Source organism: Diabrotica undecimpunctata, chromosome 2 (genome assembly GCF_040954645.1).
Source record: "Diabrotica undecimpunctata isolate CICGRU chromosome 2, icDiaUnde3, whole genome shotgun sequence".
NCBI classification, from domain to species: domain Eukaryota; kingdom Metazoa; phylum Arthropoda; class Insecta; order Coleoptera; family Chrysomelidae; genus Diabrotica; species Diabrotica undecimpunctata.
The window spans coordinates 9,354,124-9,375,482 of record NC_092804.1 but is presented as its reverse complement, the minus strand read 5'-3'; the positions used below and the strand labels follow the sequence as shown (position 1 = coordinate 9,375,482).

At 32.2% G+C, this 21,359-nt stretch overlaps 1 protein-coding gene across 1 annotated transcript in view; it reads left to right on the top strand.

The window, feature by feature from the left end:
- The first annotated feature begins 692 nt into the window (after positions 1 to 692).
- The window catches only part of LOC140433174 (uncharacterized), a 458,258-nt gene continuing 437,591 nt past the window's right edge, over positions 693 to 21,359 (top strand). Inside the window, exon 1 of the mRNA XM_072521217.1 lies at positions 693 to 941. Coding sequence (XP_072377318.1) covers positions 762 to 941 — 180 coding nt within the window. The 5' untranslated portion in view covers positions 693 to 761. The remainder of the gene's footprint in view (positions 942 to 21,359) is intronic.

The following is a 21,359-nucleotide window of genomic DNA, read 5'->3' as shown; positions in this document are numbered from 1 at the left end:
ATTAAATTCTTACAATAAATAAGAAACCAAACGTTAAGAGGTAGAGTAAGAAATAAGGAAATATGAGCGATATGTAGACTAGAGAAAATAATCCTGCCTAAAAATAGCAATAGACCAAATATAAACCTATCCATAGAGAAGGAAAAAGAAGACTTGGTATTAGTGAATATGTATCAATGTGATAGGACACGGGTATAAAGAAAGCCCTATATAATGAACACCCATGATACAAAGAATAACTGTTATTCTTTTTATCATGATCCACACTATTTAAATTTGTATAAACTTTATCGTTTGTATAAAGAATTTTCTACAAATAATTAGAATAAACATTTGTACAAATATTTTTAGATTTAAGACTTATTAGAAAAATGTAGAAACAATTTTGTGACAATGGATTAAAAACTTTAGTCCATTCCCCAATTCTCTTCCAAATTTATAGTCTAAAATCAACGACAGCTCTTTTCGCAAGTATTCTTTTAGTGGGACATATATCTTTCGAATTTTGCGTACCTACATTATAAATTTTTTGCGAAGGTACAGCATGCCACCGGATTATAACCGACGCAACTCCCAAAACTCCCAAGTTCTTGCCATTTCAGGAGTTCAGTTCAACTTTGACTCGCGCTCTGGAAACACCTCCTAGACAGGACCGTATCCAGTGCGCAACGATTCACCGTCGTTACAGAGTTCGAAACTAACTGAACATTTTCGAAATTTTGAAAAAGTTTTCCAAATAATTTTTTTGCGAAAATCTCACGATGAGCGGCAAGTTTGTATTTATCGCCGGGATTTTGGTCAGTTGCGTGGTTGGAGCTTTTGCTTTGCAGTGCTTCCAATGTGGGATGTACAATGATGGGGTTGGGTCTATTACACCTTGTTTGAACGAGTCGCTCATGAAGCTGATCGAGTGTCCCAAAAAGGACCATAAGTTCTGCATTGTAAGTTTTCAATGAACTTTTGCATGTTCTTTTTTTCAAGAATTAAAACATTTTTCATACAATAATATCTCACTAGTTATTGCAAACTCTATTTTTCTAACCTTTAAAGTATCTTACTGATTGAATTAGATATTTGTATTTTATTATATTACTAAATAAAAAAAAACAATAGTTTTACCTATATATAAAAAAGAAAAAAAAACAATAACTGGAAAATTATCGTACTTACTAACAGATTGGCAGAAATATTTAAAAAAGCTTTGGTAAAACACCTTTGGTTAAAATACCTTTCCAAGAAGATTTTAAGATACTGTACTTTAGGTGCTGCAACCTTTGATACTGAATATTTCTATACGATACAGGATATATCTCTCTTATTTAGCGATTTTCCTGGATTTAGCAAAGATATTTGAAGCTGTTGTGTGCGTTTGATAATCTTGGAATCAGAGACGTACCGTACTTACTATTTCGAAGTTAGTTTCAAAATAGACAGCAAACTGTTAAAATTAATAACAAAGAAGAGTAGAAAAGAGTATTGAGAACGGTGTACCTCGAGGTACTATTTTATACTTTTTCCCTTATTCAATTTTAATAAATGATTTAGTAGTAATGAAAATAACCGTTAACATTTTTTGTTTCGCTGACAATGAAAATTGCAAATTTAAAACTTAGTTTTTATTAATTTAAATTAAAAAAAAATAGCTTAATTTTATTAAATTAAATTTTAAATATGATAATGTGTTCAAAAATAATAGGAAAATTCATAAAATATTTCTGATATTTATTTAAAATAAATATTATAAATTTTATCCTAAAACTTTTTTGGGATAAAGATAAAAAACTGGTAATATGTTAAAAATATTTTAAAAATTTTAAGTATACATCAGATTTTAACCACATATATATCAGGAACACTCTAGATATCTTGCTCTTTGTTCTTAGTGTCATGACGGTTAGCAGTAGTTACATTTTCGATATCAAAAAGAACACTTGTATAGAATTACTACTTTATAAAAGGTCATATTGCTGTATATTCCTATCATAGACTCTCTAGTTTGAATAGATTTTCCACAAATATACAATTGACATGTGTATTAAATGCAATGTTCATCTACATGTACCTATCTTGCTTCAAACAATTTCATGAAATGTAGTCATTTAAAATTATGTACTTTGCCAGTGCTGCATTTCCGTACCAGCAGAAAAATCAATAAAATTAAATATTAAAAATATTAAATATTATGTTTTTATGGCATTAAGCCACAATTGTTAGTTGTGATTGTGATGATTATCACATTTTTAAATAACTAATGTTTGACGTTTCGATTTTCACTCCGAATATCGTTCTCAAAAAGGTTTTTATATAAATTCTAAAATTTTGTTATTACTTATGTCATTTCAAAAATGATATGCTTGACCTAGATCTTGTAGGCAAACAGCACATAGTGGCTGTAACAAATTTCGAGGGTGGTGTTTTTACTCTTATAATATCAAATTCTTACTGTTCATTCTGTATATTCTGTGTATTCTGTATTAAATGTTTTTGTGAAAGAACTTGCATTCTAGTTTAGGTTGAGTAATGTAATCAGCAGATGTAGCCAGCTTTCTTTGCCAAAACTCAAAGAAGAAGTCATGGAAAAGAATATATCAACAGTATCGGAGTAATAGGAGGTCGAAAAAACATCATCTACAATCTTACACACAACAATTATGCAACACACAAAACAACAAATATATTTTTCTCAATTTATGTTACTCAACCACAACTAGGATACAATTTCTTTTATACAAATATACACAGAATTTAATTTTCATAGGGTAACAACAACACCCTCGAAATTTGTTACAGCCACTATAATATTTGTGCTGTTTACCTACAAGATCTAGGTCAAGTATGTCAATTTAGAAATGACATAACCAATAAAAAAAACTTTGGTTATATATTTTTTAGAATTTGTATAAAAATCTTTTGGAGAACAATATCCATGGATCAAGTGAAAATCGAATCGCCAAACATTAGTTATTTAAAAATATGATTATCATCACAATCATAACCAATAATTGTGGCTTAATTCGATAAAAACATAATAGGTTTGTTCCTTTGTTTCCTGGGGTAGCACTATTTCTAAAATAGTGTAGAAGTGCTACACTAAGTCATTCTATTGAAATGTGTAGCAAAATGTTTTCTGTATTTTTAGATTTTAAATAATATTTTTAAAATTGAGTTTTGAAGTAATTTTATTATTTATTTATTATTTTAAACACACGTGTAATTTTAATAAACACGTGGTGAATATATAAATGATTAAAATAAACAAACAAGTTGAACAGTAGGCGGTACTGTAACTGTGTGTTTTCTGTATTTTTAAAATTTAAAAAATATATTTCAAATTAAATGAAGTAAAAATAATTTAAATAAAAAACAAATTCAAATACAAATTATTTAAAATGTTTTACAAAATATTTTTAAACAAATTCAATAAATTATTAAACCCGTCAAATTCAGACCAAATATTAATAATAAAATATAAATAAATATCATTTGATAGTAAATTTAATTATATAAACTAAATAATATGTTTAAAAATAATAATTTTATTTATATGAAATTATTTTAAAACGGGAATTATTATAAACATTTAAACATATTGTTGTTATTAATCGGATGACATTTATGATTTTTATTAAATTTTGACAATCGTTACAAATCGAATCTTTTAATGACAGATACCTATTTTTTAATTTTTTACTTTTCATTTAATGTCCATATTTTGTTACTTATTTTTCATACAGTTTTTAATTTAAACCTGCTTAGAGTAAATATATGATGATTAAAAAACGAATTGATCGAAAATAATGAATCAATATCAAGAACTGCTATTCTATGACCTTACCCGTGACGACACCATCTTGTGGTGATAGTTCCGTGACGATCGCCTTAGCATTTTACTATAGAGAAAAAACTTATATAACGCCAGTATAGAATTTTCGCTTCAATAGAAATTAATGGTATTTACCAGTGGTGCATAAACGCACCAGTCGTTTTTCTATATAAAAAAATAAACTATTTCCAATTTTTTTCGTTTTTGTTTTAATTACACTGACTTATTACCAAAAAATACGTTTTTGAAAATAATTTTCTTACTATTAGAGTTACGATTAAATATGGGTTAATAAACATTTTCTCTTCCAAACCCTGAAAATCTAAATAAATCGTCAATGTGAGTAAAAATATAACATCAACTATTTTGCCACAACAAGATCCTATTTCCCAAATTCCAAAAAGGTCTTGAATTAATTTTTGTATAAGACCAGTTGATAAATAATCTGAACTGATCCCACTGATAAACAATCAGTGGTATCAAAAGCAAATCTTCGTGTAGTACTGATGAACTATCCATAAAAATTTTCCTTAATCTCAAAAAAAATGTGTTGGAAGTCCTTGTTTCACTGATTAATGATTCCTTTAAAAAAGGTAAATTTCAAGAGTGCCTTAAGACAGCCGTTATTATTCCTCTTTATAAGAGTGGTGAAAAATCAAATGTCGCAACTACAGACTTATTCCCTTACTACTGGTCTTATCCAAAATTATAAAGTCAGTCCTGCTTTTTATCTAATAAATGTACCAGTATGCTATGTTTTCTGTAATACATGAGGTCTATCAAGCACTGAACAATAATCTTTAAAGTCGTCTACTTTAAAATGTATAATGTATGTCTGAATTCTCAATATAGATGAGTCAGATAAAATTAAATTATTAGAAGAATTTTTCACTAAGTAACAAAAAAACAAAATTTGTTTAATTTACTAATGTTTGTATTTTGAGAACGATTTCCGAAGTGGAAATTGAAACGTCAATAAACGTACTTTAACCTTTAATTGTGGCTTATTTCCATTTAAATAGTAATTACTTTAAAATGCCACAAGAAAATAGCTTCAGAACAATATATAGAATTTTTGAAAGAAAAGGGCACCTTTGTTCCAATGGGTCATAGAGCAACTTATTTTTTTTAATTCGCATTAAAATATCAGCTGCTTAAATAAAAAAATTTAAACTGTATGTGCCAATACAAAAAATTATTTAATTTATTTATTGATGCAAGCTTTTGAAACGAAGCAGAATGTAGCAAAAATTAAGTGTAACTAACTAGCAGACTTTTTCACCAAAGTACAAAAAACATTTGTTTAAAAAAATCCACCAACAAGCCGAAATATTGCGATAATTATTTTAAGTTTAAAAATGCCGATTGGCCATTCGCTCAACCCGGGCATATTTTGACAGATTCATAGCTGGAAACCTACAACACAAAAGTTCCTAAAACTTTTATTACAGACTTCTTTCATTGAAAAAAGAAGAATTATTCTAAATAGTGGAAGTGTATACAAAACCCATCAAATTTTGGGTAGTATATATTTAAAAAACATATTTCAGTTGTTATAATTTAACATAAATATTTATTATATGGTGCAAATAAATAAACATTGATTGTCGGTAATTCGTAGTTTCATTTTATTTACTATTTAGTTTGTTTACTATTAATATTGGATATGAGTACATGTGTTTGGTTGTATAGTAATTACCAGCCACTCTCTTGTCTGTCAAAAAGTAACTAACTTCGCAAAAAAATAATTACTAAATTCAGTAGTATAGTTCGTCCCAAACCCTTCTTTCAGTGCGTCATAGTTGATCGAATTCTCTCTAACACATTAAGCTAGAAGTGACAGAAAAAAACGTGAGTCTGTGATTATTATACATAGAACTTAGAAAATTATTTATCGTAAAGCTAATTCTACTTACGGATGTATAATTGGTTGGAGTTTAGAATACGCTAAATAGATATCCAATCAATGATGCGCATAAATATAATTTGACGCAGAAGGTCTCGATCTTGACAGTACTTTCACAACGTCAACTGATAAAATAATTGTCATTCCAGGTTAGTATTAAACTCCATTGGCTTAGCTCGGGCATATTTTGACAGATTCATTGTCGGAAACCTACAACCCACAATTCCTACTTCTCAGTATTAATAGCTAAAGTATCCTACTATTGCATACTACTTTGTTTAAAAAAAGAAGAATTATTCTAAATAGTGGAAGTGTATACTTAACACATCAAATTTTGGGTAGTATATATTTAAAAAATATATTTTAGTTGTTATAATTTAACATAAATATTTATTATATGGTGCAGATAAACAAATATTTATTGTCGGTAATTCGCAAAGTTCTATTTTATTTACTATTTAGTTAGTTTACTATTAATATCGGATATGAGTACGTGTGCTTGGTTGTATAGTAATTTCCAGCCACATTTAGTCTGTCAAAAAGTAACTAACTTCGCAAAAAAAATTACTAAATTCACTAGACAGTTCAGACTGGGAATAGCGAACCGAGTATATCAGACATTTTACAGTGAAAATTTAATTTTGTATTTACTGTCATAAAAATATTTTAAATATGCCGAAATATATCGAGAACGAACAAAGACTAATATTAAAATTATTAAATTATTTTCAATTAGAAAAAGAGGGATTCCGATCCTGCAACTGTCAAATTGAACTAAAATGACATGCAATAATTCTCGACATTCTTAAAATCCTATATTATGTCAGAATTAGTGACGCACTGAAAGAAGGGTTTGGGACAGACTGTATATACGTATATATACGAAATCACTTCAAATATTCATTTCAGAGATACGTTTTAAAACGAGTTTTTAAATGCAGTGGGTTAAGTTTTTGTAGTTTCCTGGAAATACATTAGTGACATTTCTAGACACCATATCTTCTAAAGGGGTGGATTGAAAAAAAAAAAACAGCGTATAAAGGATCAAAAACCCTTTTCAACACGGTTTCGTTTAGGTTATAAGTCTACGTAAAAAATTGTTTTCCTCAAAAAAAAAACTCGACTCATTGCATATTTTTTGCGGCAAGGTATTTTACGACAGCACGACAGCGACAGCTATGCTTTATGGTAAGTTTTGGTTGGCCACTTCGAATATACAGGGTGTTTCGCGACGAGCTTACACTATATATTGTTCTGAAGCTATTTTCTTGTGGATCTACGCAATTACTACTTTGAATGGGAATAAGCCACAATTTAAGTTTAAAATAAGTATGTTTTTGACATTTCAATTTGCACTTCAGAAATTGTTCTCAAAATTCAAAACATTAATAAATTAACAAATTTTGTTTTGTGTTACTTGGTGAAAAATTCTTCTAATATTTTAATTTTACCTGACTCATTCATATTAACAATTCAGACATATATTATACATTTTAAAGTAGACGACTTTAAAATGATATTGCCAATATTGCTGAGTAGCGTTCCTGGGACGACTTTATTGTAAGATGTGCATTTGATTACATGAAATCAACTTTAATTTGAGAATATCCATCAGAAAAAATCATAGCATGTGATTTGTCTTTAAAAAGACTACCACATACATAAATGACAATACAATTCTCCTGTTAGTTATTCCATAGTAAATCAGGAAGAAAAATCCAGAAGAAAAACCTCATAATACTATCCCGACATGGTAAGTATTTGGTCTTGGTCATCTTTACTCTCAATAAACACCAAACTCTTATTTTATATGTATGTTGTTTAAAAAAATTTAAATAACATATACGTATTTTTTTTAAATTTAAATTGTGGCTTATTCTCATTAAAAGTAGTAATTATGAAAATTGGTCAATGGGGATTAAAAGTGACGAACGTAAAGATTTTTACAGACATGCCACATCTGGTTATACTGGAAGTGAGCAGCAACTTTGATATTTTAAATCGAACACATTAGTACAGTACATTCAAAAAATTTACACCTCTAAACCATTAACGGAATTCGCAGAAATCCTTTTGTTGTAGTAAAAAGCACGGTAAACTGCACTAGAGAACTGCACTTCTCCATAATCTTTGTAATCACTTACTTGGTTTAAAGTATTTTTGCTTGGTTAATTTGTATAAAATGAGGAGCAAAAATTCAAATGGAATTTTAAATATGATTGTTTATTTGGCTAATAATAAATGTATAAATATAATGGTTAACCTGCTGTACAATTGTTTTGTAAATACCATTATTATAGTGTACTTACTAATTATATAACTTCGTCTGAGTTGTCTGATGGGTGGATTGAGTAGCTCATTGGATGACACCGCCGGTCCCAAGCTCGGATAAAGGAGGAGGGTCCCTAAGGTGAGGTTAGCCACCTACCTGGGGTAAAGAATCTTTACTGGTACACAGAACTGAAGATACAGCCTCGGATACCGGAAGGAACTATGAGATGACGACACGCTCTATGACAACGGAAAAACGAATTGGTAAACGAAAACCTAAACATTCCATCACACGAATCGCGTGCTGGAATATAACGTCGTGGAACGGAAGAGACCAGGAGATCATAATAGAAATGAAGAAACACAATATTGACATCTGCGCAATCTCCGAAACAAAGAAAAAAGGCCAAGGAACATCAAAATACGGAGAGTTTACACTTATATACAGCGGAAAAGCTATACAAGAAAGAGCACATTCAAGAGTCGGAATTTTGCTGCACGATAAATACACACATAGCATCGAAGATATCGAATACATCAATGATAGGTTATTAATAATCTCTATAAAAATGTGTAACAGCACAACACACCTGATAAGCACATATGCCCCAGACATATCTAAGCTCACAGCAGAAACTGAAAATTTCTATCAGCAACTACAAAACACCGTAGATAACATAAATGCCAAACACAAAATTATCGTATTCGGGGATCTTAATGCACAGATCGGAAACGATGTCATACCAGGTATAAAACAAAAGTACAACGAAGAAATAATTAATCTAAAACTATAACTAATGGTTCACTCAGAGTGGGTAACAGTTTCTCCTCTAACCATTTAACAAACATATCTGCATTCATGTTTTCATGGTTATCAGCAGATTTTGATTTTGAAGAAAAAATCAAATCTGCGTTTTCTTTAAAGTCTTCTTTTCCTCCTGCATAAAGAATCATGTACCTTTTGCCTTCGCTATCTGTGTGTTTTATTGATTTTATGCTGTCATCTTACCAAATTCTTTTAATTCCACCATTTGCAAATATCCATGTCTCATCTAAGTATACGAATGTTTCATTTTCAGATTTAAGTCTAGTATATTTTCTCAAAAATTCAATTCTTTTGTGAACTACACTACTCCTTTCGCATAAAAGTAACATATTATTTTCTTTTTTGAATTTAAATCCTAAATCTCTCAACACTTTCCAAAGGCTCGTCCTCTTAATTTTAGAAACTTGTCTTTCTCTTATTTTGGCCAGTAAAGTATCTAAACTGACATGTTGATTGTTTTCACGCATTCGATACAAAATATTGCGAATTTCAATTTTTTCTCCATCAGGTAAGTCAATGCTGTTATAATGTTTACGAGTTGTTTTCTTGTCTTCGCGATATTCAGTCACAGTAGGATTTTCTTTGAAAATCTCTGACAGTCTTCATTACAGTTTTTAGCTTACTTTCACTTATCCCGAGTATGTCACAAACGCGTTGATTAATAAATAATAATGACTTTAAAGGTCCACCATTATCTCTTTCCATGGTAAAGTATTTATGCACATTTGCAATTAATTCATTAATATCCAACATTATACTACTATTATCCACCATTATACATACTATTTATTAAAAAAAAATAACAAAATATGCAAAACTATGAACAACGGGTTAATGACACATATAATTATTTTATACCTAAAATTTAACGAAGTGTTCAACATTATGGAGAACACCAGTACAGTTTACCGTGCCTTTAACTACGACGAAAGGTTTTCTGTGCGAATTCCGTTAATCGTTTAGAAGTATAAGTTGGTTGAATATACTGTATACAAATCTTATCTAGAATCTTACGCGAAATATAAAAATGTAATAATATAGAAAGTGTTCAATTTAAAATAACAAAGTGACTGCCCACAAGTAATCTTAATTTTGATTAAAGAAAAACAATGATGTCTGGGAACTCTAAGACCTGCTGTGTTGTACTATATGTTTTTCTAGTAGTTATCTAATAAAAACTAAAATATCAAATGTCAATCAAATACAAAAAATTCAGAATAAGATTTGACGAAAAGGGGGAAGAGAAAAGGAAAAATCTATTTGTTGCAAAAATATAGGCCAACATTTTTATAATAGGATCTGAACAAAGAAACATACGAAACAAAAATTGCTATAGGATATCTTCAGAATTATCTCACAACGTCCCCGTCGTTGCCCACGGAGGCCAAACAAAAAGTGTCAGTTACCTTTTTTCAGTAATTGTTTTATTTATTATTGCCGACAATTTTTCCCTTCATATACTCTGTTATAATTTATACGTTATTGCCGACCTCGACCGTCAGCTCTTTACTTTTTTATCCTCTAATCCGTATAATTTGGCAGCGCCACTGAATGAAACATTTTTCGTACGTGACATGGCAAACAGCATTATTCCACACTGCTGCGATTTCCGACATTTCAGACATTTTGAAATTTTATCAGTATAACTCGCTATCAGTGCAACCAGTATTCCGCTTTGCCTTTTGGCAACTCTTTGCCGAATACTCAAAGGATTTTAGTTTAGCTGTTAGTGTTAGTAAAAGATTTATATGCAAAAAAAGAATGGAAACGTGCAGTTAAAACTTTTATTAAACAATAATGATCTGGTTTGTGTTAATAAACTCATTATTGATATCATGTCATTGACGTATATCATGTCATAAATTTGCCGCTGATCTTTAACTGACGCTACTAGTGTCATGAACACAGCGATTTTGCTTGGTGATAAATGACAAGCAGGTTGTTTTATTGTTGTTCATAGACAAATCATTTGATATTTCGGCGATTGTTGTGTAAAATACTGCATATTTAATTTAATATGAGTGATTCTGAGATTACAAAAAAGAGAAACAAGGGGGTTAAAAATCCAAATTAGTATAAAGCTTTTAAAATTAAAAGAAATCGGTTGTTGGGACAACCATATACAAATTACCAAGCACACATGGTTCCAGGCATCGAGTATGGTTCCAGGAAAGACCATTGAACGTAAGCTGCAAATGGTTTTATTATTTTTGTAGTTTATTGAACATTTTTCAAGGTGCAAGTCAAAATGTTTTGAGAAGATAAGCGCAGCAGACAAAATTGAAATAATGAAAAAATTCTTTTTCAACAAAAAATGAACAAGACTGCAAGGCTGCAAAGAAATTTATCTGCAAGGTTTAATAGAGTCGAAAGTTATTAAGAAGAGACGGCCTCGTAAAGAACAAACATCACAAAAAACTTTATCCTTTGACTATTTTGTGTTGATTAACACACATCGGCGCAGAGTTTGTAAACATGGATTTTTAAGTTTATACGGCATAAGTTCTAAAAAGCACTACAACGCCTACAAGCTCTTTTGCATCTCGGAAAATCTCGTAAAGATTTGAGGAGTCTACAGAATAATAGAAAAAATATTATGCACATTGTATGTGAGCACATTTCTTCATTTCCTGTCAAACAAAGTTATTACTCATCCAAAGAATATCAATACATAGACACAAAGCTTAATGTAAGAATTATGCATTCCTTATTCAAAGCGATACATGCTGAAGTTAATGTCAAATGAAAAAGACAGTCAAGATTTGATTTCACGTACAAAGTGTCTATGTATCTGTTTATACGTATCTCGCCCTAATAGGGCTCATCAGAAGATGCCTTCAAAAGATGCCTTTTTCATTTTATTCGGATCTACTCTGTATGAGTACAAGAAACCAATTCGCTAAGGATTTCTGCTTAGTTGAGGAGACATGTCGTGGAATGCAAATTTTAGATTCCCCATGTCTCTATTAACATCTTTATCAACGTCTGTTTTGCCTTGCAATTTTTAGAAGGCTCAGATTAAGGCCGAAATCTGAATTGTGTTTCGAAACTATTTAACGGATTTAATGTCAAATATTCAACATATTATATTATTTTTAAACAGCATTTTGACTATAAATTTGGGGCGACAGCAAGTCGATTCATGCTGCCAATGTGAAGAACTTAATATTAAATTTACAAGTTCTTCTTTGAATAAAACAGCTAAAAGAACTGCCTCAGCTGAACTTACGGTGCATAAAAGATGCTCTAAAAATTTTTATCATAGCATTCAAAAACACGGAAAAAATGTGCAAAGAAAATGACAGCGTTATTGGACTTTGCTTCGATTATATGCAAAACATTTCACTACCGTCGATACCAGTTCAAGATATTTTTTATTTACGTCAGCTATTACATCAGTATTTCCATTCAGTATTCATAACTTAAAAGACAACAGTGCCCAGTTTTTTCTTTATCATGAAGGCGTGGTTGAAAAAGGTCCGAATGAACCACAGTCAAAGAACTTCATCTCTACAGTGACGGCTGTGGTGACAAAAATATGTTATGATCCGATTTTGCCTTGAGCTTGTCAAAAATTGTCAACAAATTTCCAATTCGTGGCCACTCTTTCTTGCCATGCGATCGGGCTTTGGCTTGGTAAAACACAAACTCAATCGCATGGATAGACTGTATACACCAATGAAAGTTTGTAAAGCAATCTGTAGTTCTGCCAAGAGACACAAATTTACTGTACAAATGGTCAGAACTAACGCCTTTTTGGATTTTAAAAATTGGTGGTCCAAATATTACAATAAGACGTGCCTTTCTGTTGAAACTTTCGCTAAAGCTATTTAACGTTCACAAAAGGATTCATTCGGAGTTTCCAGTTTTATGGTCTACAATCATACAAAAAAGGGCTTATTGAAGCATTGGGGTTTATCAATAGAGCACTAACCAGTTCCTTTGTTAGTGCTCTATCGCTTAGAGCAGGAAAGAGCTTATCCTACGGAAAAAATTCCAATTAACATTAAAAGAATCAATGATATTCAAAAGATAACTAGGTATCTTCCTGCAAATTATCAAGAATTTTATAAGGAAATAATTGGTTGACCAACCACTGAAGTGGAAAGTACTGACCTATGAGTATCTTGTATCTTGTAAAAAACTGCTTAATGTTTGTTTTTTTAGGTTAAAATATTTTATTACTGTTAATGACTGGCAATAAAGTTTGTCAATAAACGTTTCTTTTTTGTTAATTTGAACAAATACGGCAAAAAATAATTCATTGTATAGACATTTTTATGTTAATTAATTCGTGAAAAGATATAAGTCAGACGAATAGAATAACAAATAAAATATCTATTAATTAACTAAAATCAAAATACATATAATATTATTATCAAACTTATAATAACATAATTAATTTTCCAGGAAAAATCACAAATTTTTTATTTGTTTCAAATATAAACACTTTTTTTTTAATTTTCTCAAAACTTGCATTCTTGTGACATATCCTTTCATAAATAAGCGATTCCAATGAAAGGCAGAATTTACAAAACAGTTATCAGACCAATAATATCATACGCGGCAGAAACACGATCTGACACAGAGAGGACAAAAAGGATGTTAGAAACAGCAGAGATGAAAAGACTTAAAGAGCAAATTGAGAGCAAAACACTATGGGAGAGAGCTACAAGTACAGATATACGACGCAGATGCAAGATGGAGAACATCAAGGCTCGGTAGGAAATAACAGAGTAGAATAGAACGATCACACAAGCTGAATGACAACAAATAGAGTAGTAAAGACGGCAAGAGACGGTTCCCCAACAGGAAGACGATCAGTAGGAAGACCACGAAAACGATGGAACAACTTACTGGAGGCACATAAGAAGAAAAAAAAAAGAAGATAATACCAAAGAACAAGAACTGCAAGTTTAAGAAAATACCAACTGAAAAAATAAAGTAAAAACAAATTAAAATAGCGGCAAATCTTGAAATAAGTCAAGGTCCTAGGAATCGGTTTTAGTGATGATGAAAAGAAAACAGAAATTAAAACACCCAGTTAAAATATTTTTAATATTAATACTGCGTAATGCAAAAATTAGTTTTTGCTAAAAAAAAAGTTTCCAAAGAAACTTACAATGTTTATTTTAACGAAATCCATCTGCTAAATTTTCTTTTATTGCAATTGTGACTGTGCTTTTCTCCGGAGGCAACAAACACTTTAAAACCACCTTTTTGTGAAATAATTTCATCTACCAACTACATTAGTTCCTTATGTTCATTTTTAATCAAGTAAAAATACTATATATGTTTGCAGCATATTGATGCTATACCGTAGAAAAATCCGTATTAGATTTTTACCACAAAGCCCGTGGGAAATTCGTTTGAAAATTGCCTTTGTTTTAAAGAATACTGCAGATAATAATTTTATCTATTACACGATTCGCATTAAGTTTATGCTGCATTCTACAAACAAGGTTACATTGTAAGCTTTATTATATAATAAAATGAATATGTGTAAAATAGTATTATGCTGCCGGGAGTATGTTATCTTTTACTTCCTATAACAAGATTTATGTAAATTAACTCTTAAGTGGTATTGTGGAAGCCCAGTGGACCCCAGAGCAAACAATATGCGTTGTAATTTTGCTACTAATTAATAGATGGCAGTGTGACTTTATGTAATCTTCCATTATTAGTATTTCTATGATTTGAAGTCTGGAAACTACACCAAGGATAATAATACTATTTTCTACTCAGGCAAAAACACTGGAGAACACAGCCATGGTGTTGGTATTATTATCAACAATAACTTAAAAGAGTTTGTGACAAATTTCATTCCCTTTAACGAACGTATGCTGCTACTTCAGCTGAAAGCCAAAGCCAAACCTCTCAACATAAATCTACTCCAAGTGTATGCTCCAACATCTGATAGCAATGATGCTGAGGTCGAAAAATTCTACGCGGACTTAGAACTGTTAACAAAAAACATAAAGAAGCAGGAGGTAAAAATAATTATGGGCGACTTTAATGCTAAAGTCGGTCGAGGAAAAACTGGAAATATAGTAGGAAATTTTGGGTTAGGTAAAAGAAACGAAAGAGGAGACAGACTAGTCCAGTACTGCCAGGAGAAAGAATTAGTCATAACAAATACATACTACGACCTACCCTTACGAAGATTATACACGTGGACTTCTCCAAAAGATAACACCAACAATATAATCAGAAACCAAATAGATTTTATAACGATTAACTAAAGGTTTCGTAATGGAGTACAAAGTGTAAAAACCTATCCAAGCGCAGATGCAGATACGGATCATAATCTATTACTAGCAAACGTCAACATTAAACTCAGGAAACCGGAGAAAAAAGTTAAAACCACCAAAATTAACATCAAAAACCTAAAAGACGACAACTGCCAACGGCAACTAAACGCAGAGATAAATAAATTAACTGAAGGAAGCGTTGAATGAGCAGATATGAAAAAAGCCATACTAAAAGCGGGAAAGGAGGTCCTAGGCGAAGAAGAGAAAACCACTAAAAAAGACTGGATGACACCGGAAATAGTTGAGCTAATAAATGAAAAAAGAAAATACAAAAATAAAGATGAAAATAAATACAAAACCATCAAGAATAAAATCAAATATGAAACCAGAAAGGCTAAGGAGGAATGGATGAACAAAGAATGCCAGGAATTAGAAGAACTCAGCAACAAACATGACACCTCAAACTTACATAAAAAAATGAAAGAACTTACAGGCAACACCAGACAAAGAAGAACACTCATAACAAGAGATAATAATGGAGAAATACTTACTGAAGAGAGCAAAATAAAGGAAGTATGGGAACAATATATAATCCATCTGTTCCATGACGAGAGAGAAAATGAACAAGATATAGATGAAGAAAAACAATACCTACAAATTTTACCCTCAGAAGTAAAGAATGCCCTACAGAATGCAAAACAAAGAAAAGCACCGGGTCCTGATCAAATTCCAGTTGAACTGTTAAAAGCCTTAGATGACGGTAATATAAAGAGACTCACCCGAATTCTCAACCACATATATGTAGAGGGCAACATCCCGGAAGAATGGCTTAAATCGATATTTTTACCTCTACCAAAAAACAACAATCCCAAATCATGTAATGATTATAGATTGATAAGCCTAATGTGCCACCCTTTAAAGATTCTCTTGAAAATTGTTCAAAACCGAATTTATAAGAAATGTGAGGAGCAGATAGATGAAACTCAGTTTGGCTTCAGAGGAGGCATGGGTACAAGAGAAGCATTATTTGCGTTGACGGTACTCTTGCAGAAATGTCGGGAATATAAAAAGAGTGCATATGTATGCTTCATAGACTTTAGGAACGCCTTTGACCGAGTGCAGCATATGAAGTTAATAGATGAATTAAAAAACATCAATTTAGACAAAAAAGACATTGAGTTTATTAAGGCTATATACTGGAACCAGAAAGCAGTAGTAAAGGTGAACGATATAGAAACAAATAATATACCGATTGCGAGAGGGGTTAGGCAAGGATGCGTCTTGTCTCCGACGCTTTTCAACGTGTACTCACAGGTCATATTCAGAAAAGCCTTATGGGAAAGAAAAGAGGGAATAAGAATTGGTGGAGAAATCATAAACACCATGAGATTTGCAGATGACACGGTAATTATGGCTGAGAGTATAGAAGAACTACAAACTTTACTAGATGCAATAAATAGTGAATGCATTCAAATGCGACTTGACATCAACACAGATAAGACCAAATTTATGATAGTATCAAGGAGTCCAATAAATAATGAACAACTAACTCTTGGTGGACAGCAAATAGAGAGAGTGACAAAATATAAATATCTGGGAGCTTACATCAACACAGAATTAGATCCAGACCAAGAGATCCGGGTACGAATAGAAATGGCAAGGGCAGCGTTCTTAAAATTCAAACAATTGTTCTGTGACAAAAATCTAAATACTGCGCTGAGACTGAGGTTTGTTGAATGTTACGTCTGGTCGCAACTATTGTACGGGGTAGAAACATGGACACTAAAAGCGCAAACAGTTAAAAAGATTGAAGCCTTTGAACTTTGGATATACCGGAGAATGTTGAGAATTCCATGGACTGCCAGGGTCACCAATGAGGAAGTGCTGAGAAGGATGGGTCGAGACAAAAAATTGTTGAGAACGATAAAAGTACGCAAGACTGCATACCTTGGACACATACTAAGAAATAATAAATATAGTCTTCTGCAGGTCATCATGCAGGGTAGAGTCGATGGCAAAAAGGGAATAGGTAGAAAGAGGAAGTCATGGCTGCGAAATATTCGAGACTGGACAAACATGACTGTAGACGAATTATTCCACGTTGCAAAAGACAGAGAAGCTTTTAAAAATGTGGTCGCCAACCTCCGTTAATGGGGACGGCATAGGAAGAAGAAGAATGATTTGATATGCAACACGTATTAAAATAAACTCTAATTTAGAGAAACAGTAAAGAAAAATCTCAAAAGACCCCAGTGTACAGTTAATGTAAGTACTTTTATCAACTTAAATTTAGTTATTTTTTTCATATAATTTTATGACTAATATTTTGAATAAGCAAATCAAAGTTGAATGGTGAATTTGAGGTTAGGACATTTATTTTAGGATGGCTTCATCGAAGGTATTAACTAATGATGAATTGCGCGCTATAGTAGAAGATCCAGAATTTTATCGGACATAGACAGTAATGCATATACCATGAATTTATACCTAGGGACCACGACACTTCGTCGGCAGCGTCGCTGGAAAGTGATAATTCAGAAGATGAAGCTGAATATAGACTGATAAAAAATGATGATGAAGAGGACTGTATGTATTCAGCTAATAAATATTATTTTCGTAAGAAAATGTTTATATGCAGCTATAGTAACTTGTACAGGGCTCATAATATAGTTCTTTTATTACTTGGTACAAAAAATAAGACAAAAAATATTGATCTATCCATCGAAACCATCTATTTACATAATCGAATACAGGCAAAGATAAATGAAAAATTAACACAGTGTATACCAGTACAAAGCGGAGTCAGACAGGGTGATTCGTTAAGCCCACTTCTCTTTAATATAATATTGGACGAAATAATACAAGCAGTACGTAAAGGTCATGGTTACAGAATGGGGAACAAAGAAATCCAAATTATATGGTATGAAGACCATGCTGCATTAATCTCCGAGACAGAAGACGACAGAAGATATGTGTTAATCATTACACATATCTTCATTACAACAGCCAAGAAATACAATATGATAATATTAGCAGAAAAAAAATGTATGATAACATCTACATACCCACTACGATGTAAAATTTAAATTGATAGGTAAATAATAAAGCAGGAAGCAAGGTTTAGATATCTGGAAATAGATATAACTCGTTACTGAGATGTTGAAGAAGAAGTACGACAACAAAGCTTAAAAGAAACTAAAGCGGCTGGATCTCTTAATGACACAATCTGGAAGAAGACACCTAAGACAAGACACAAAAACAAGAATCTATAAAGCAGCAATTAGACCTATATTAACATACACGGCGGAGACAAGACATGAAACATCTAAAACGAGACGACCACTAGAAACAACAGAGATGAAAATACTTCGACGAATATCAGTTAAAAGTCAGTAGATAGTACGAATAGCACGAGATAAGTCACCAAATGGACGAAGAAGTATTTTCAGACCAAGAAAAAGATGGCGCGACAATTTAAACTATTTAGGAGGCTAATATTAAAGAAGAAGGAGGCTTTGAATGGAGCCGAATTACCAAAAGAGTGGAAATTATCTATCATGTCAACTATCCACAAAAAGGGCAGCAAGGATCAGTGTGAAAATTACAGAGGAATTGCGGCAAACAGCACAATAAGTAGGATGTATGGGAAACTTATTAAGAACAAAATAGAAAATGACTATAGAGATTACGAAGCAGAGGAACAAGCTGGTTTTAGAGCTGGGTGATCCACAGTAGACCACCTGTACTCTATTACGCAAGTTATTGAAAAAAAAAAACAGTCGTCAATAAAGAAGTTCACCTGATGTACGTAGACTTACAAAAAGCATATGACAGTGTACCCCTAAGTAAACTATGGTCAACCCTACAGCAAACCAACATTAAGCATGGTCTTATCAAAGCAGTCCAAAGTCTGTATAATGGAACGACTGCAAAAATTAAAACTGGATCAAGGATATCTGAAGGATTTAAGGTCACGAAAGGACTAAAGCAGGGTTGCTGTATTTCGCCTACCCTTTTCAAGATTTATCTGGAACAAGCACTCAAGCTGTGGAAAAGAAAATGTAATGGCATGGGAATTCCTCTCAATGACGAGACTACACTGTACACCTTATGTTTCGCTGATGACCAAATACTGATTGCTCAGGATCATGACGACTTGAGTTACATGACTCGGAAGCTAATAGAAGAATATAACAAATGGGGTCTCGAAGTCAACATTAAGAAAACTGAAGCCATGTGTATTGGAGGGACAAAACAGTCCATTATATTAGACGATGGGGGTAGAAATTAGAAACTGTGATGAATACAAGTACCTGGGTATGAAGATAACTCAAGATGGAACACTCGATGCTGCTATAAAAGACAGAAACATACAGGGTAGAAAAGCCATATCCATGATGAACGGAATTCTGTGGGACCAAACAATATCTAAAGCGAACAAACAACTCATATACAACACCATACTTAAAAGTGTAATCACATATGGCAGCGAAGTTTGGCAAATGAAACAAAGAACAGAGAAACTGTTACTAGCAACAGAAATGGACTTCTGGAGAAGAGAAAATGAGAGAATACGTGAAATGATGGGAGTCAAGCATACAATAGTTGATGACATAAAAACAAAACAGTTAATATGGTACGGCCATGTACAGAGAATGCCAGATGACAGGATTCCAAAACAGATTTTGACGTGGACACCACAAGGGAGAAGGAAAAGAGGAAGGCCGAGAAAAAGCTGGAGAGAGGGAATTAAAAAAGAACTAAAGGAAAGAAAAATCCCTCCAGGCCTATGGCTCAATAGAGAAGAATGGCGGTTAGGAGTCGGAAGGCGTCGGAGAACGTTGTAAACCGATAGTAGTAGTAGTAGTAGAGGCTTTGAAGCCTACATACAAGAAGAAAGAAGAAGAACAAGAATTTTGATGCATAATATAATTGCATCAATAATATCCAATGTAACAATAAAATAGAAATTTCAAGACCTATAAATTTATAAATTTCCTCAACCAATGTTTACCAAATCGCCGGATATGTTCGAATTCAAAGCTTTTATTGGATTACTGTATTTATCTGGTGGAATTAAGTCTGGATAAGAGAGAAAACAAAAGACTGAGATTGACTGCAACTCCCCCAAGATATTTTGTAACAATTTCGTCCTTCTTAATTTTTGCGTCAACAACGATTTTCGGATTTTGTTTACGTCATTTCCGAAGAGTATCGGTCACATAAGTATTTTGCTCAAGTAGTTTCTGATCTAACGGAACACTGTTATAAAAATTGTCCATTATATAATGAATGTCCTGTGTTTTGGAACCCATTCATCAGCGACATTACAACTTTTTGAGTGTGACCTGTACCACCCGTTTCTCCTTGAGCACCACTATAAACATTACAACGTAAAATCATGCCATCTGGTTCAGCTAATAAATACAATTTCATGCCTGACGAAAAGACAGTCTCCCTCACCATAACACAATGGATTCATCTAAGGATACGGATTTTCCACGGTAATAAATTTCTTCCATTCGATTATTGAAGTATTCCTGAAGATATCTAATTTTGTGTAATCTGTCGTTGTAGCCAACATCACCGCTATGACTTGCATTTTTAGAAAAATGGAGGCATCTTAAAATGATCATAAACCTATTTCTACTCATATATTTTTGTAAGCTAAGAATTGCAAAAAGCTCCTCTTTCTTCCAATAATCATGTAGGCGACTAAGTTGTACATTGCCCATTTGGAACCACATGCCAAAAAAAAATCTTTAACTCTGCTAAGGAGAGTGTTTTCCAATTTGTTATTCTGGATTTTTCTTTAGTAAATTGATTTAAGAATAATTCCTCCGCATATATATTCGTTTTATCTACAATGTGCATAAGCAAGTCATCAATAAAAAGTAAATTAAAAAAATCGTATGGGTTATTGCCAACAGGAGCGAAAACCTGGATTTCAAATGAAAGGTATTGTCTTTAAATCTGATGTGCTACTCCAATCTGGTTGTAATATTGTTTGAGAGATATCATCATTTTGGCTAAGAACTTTATCAGCATCATTGATAATATCAGCGTCGACTCGTTCACTGTCAGAGTCGTCATCCGCTCCCGACCAAGAATCTTCTGGTGGAATAAATGGATCGTCATCAAAATTTTCCCAATTCTGCTAATTCTGTAAGCTCTTTATTCGATAGCGGTTTGTTTATTCCCGTTCTTTACATTTACGTTTCGCACTAGAGGGCCCTGCGCCGTTAGCGTCCATAACTGTATAAAAAATCTCAGAACTCAATA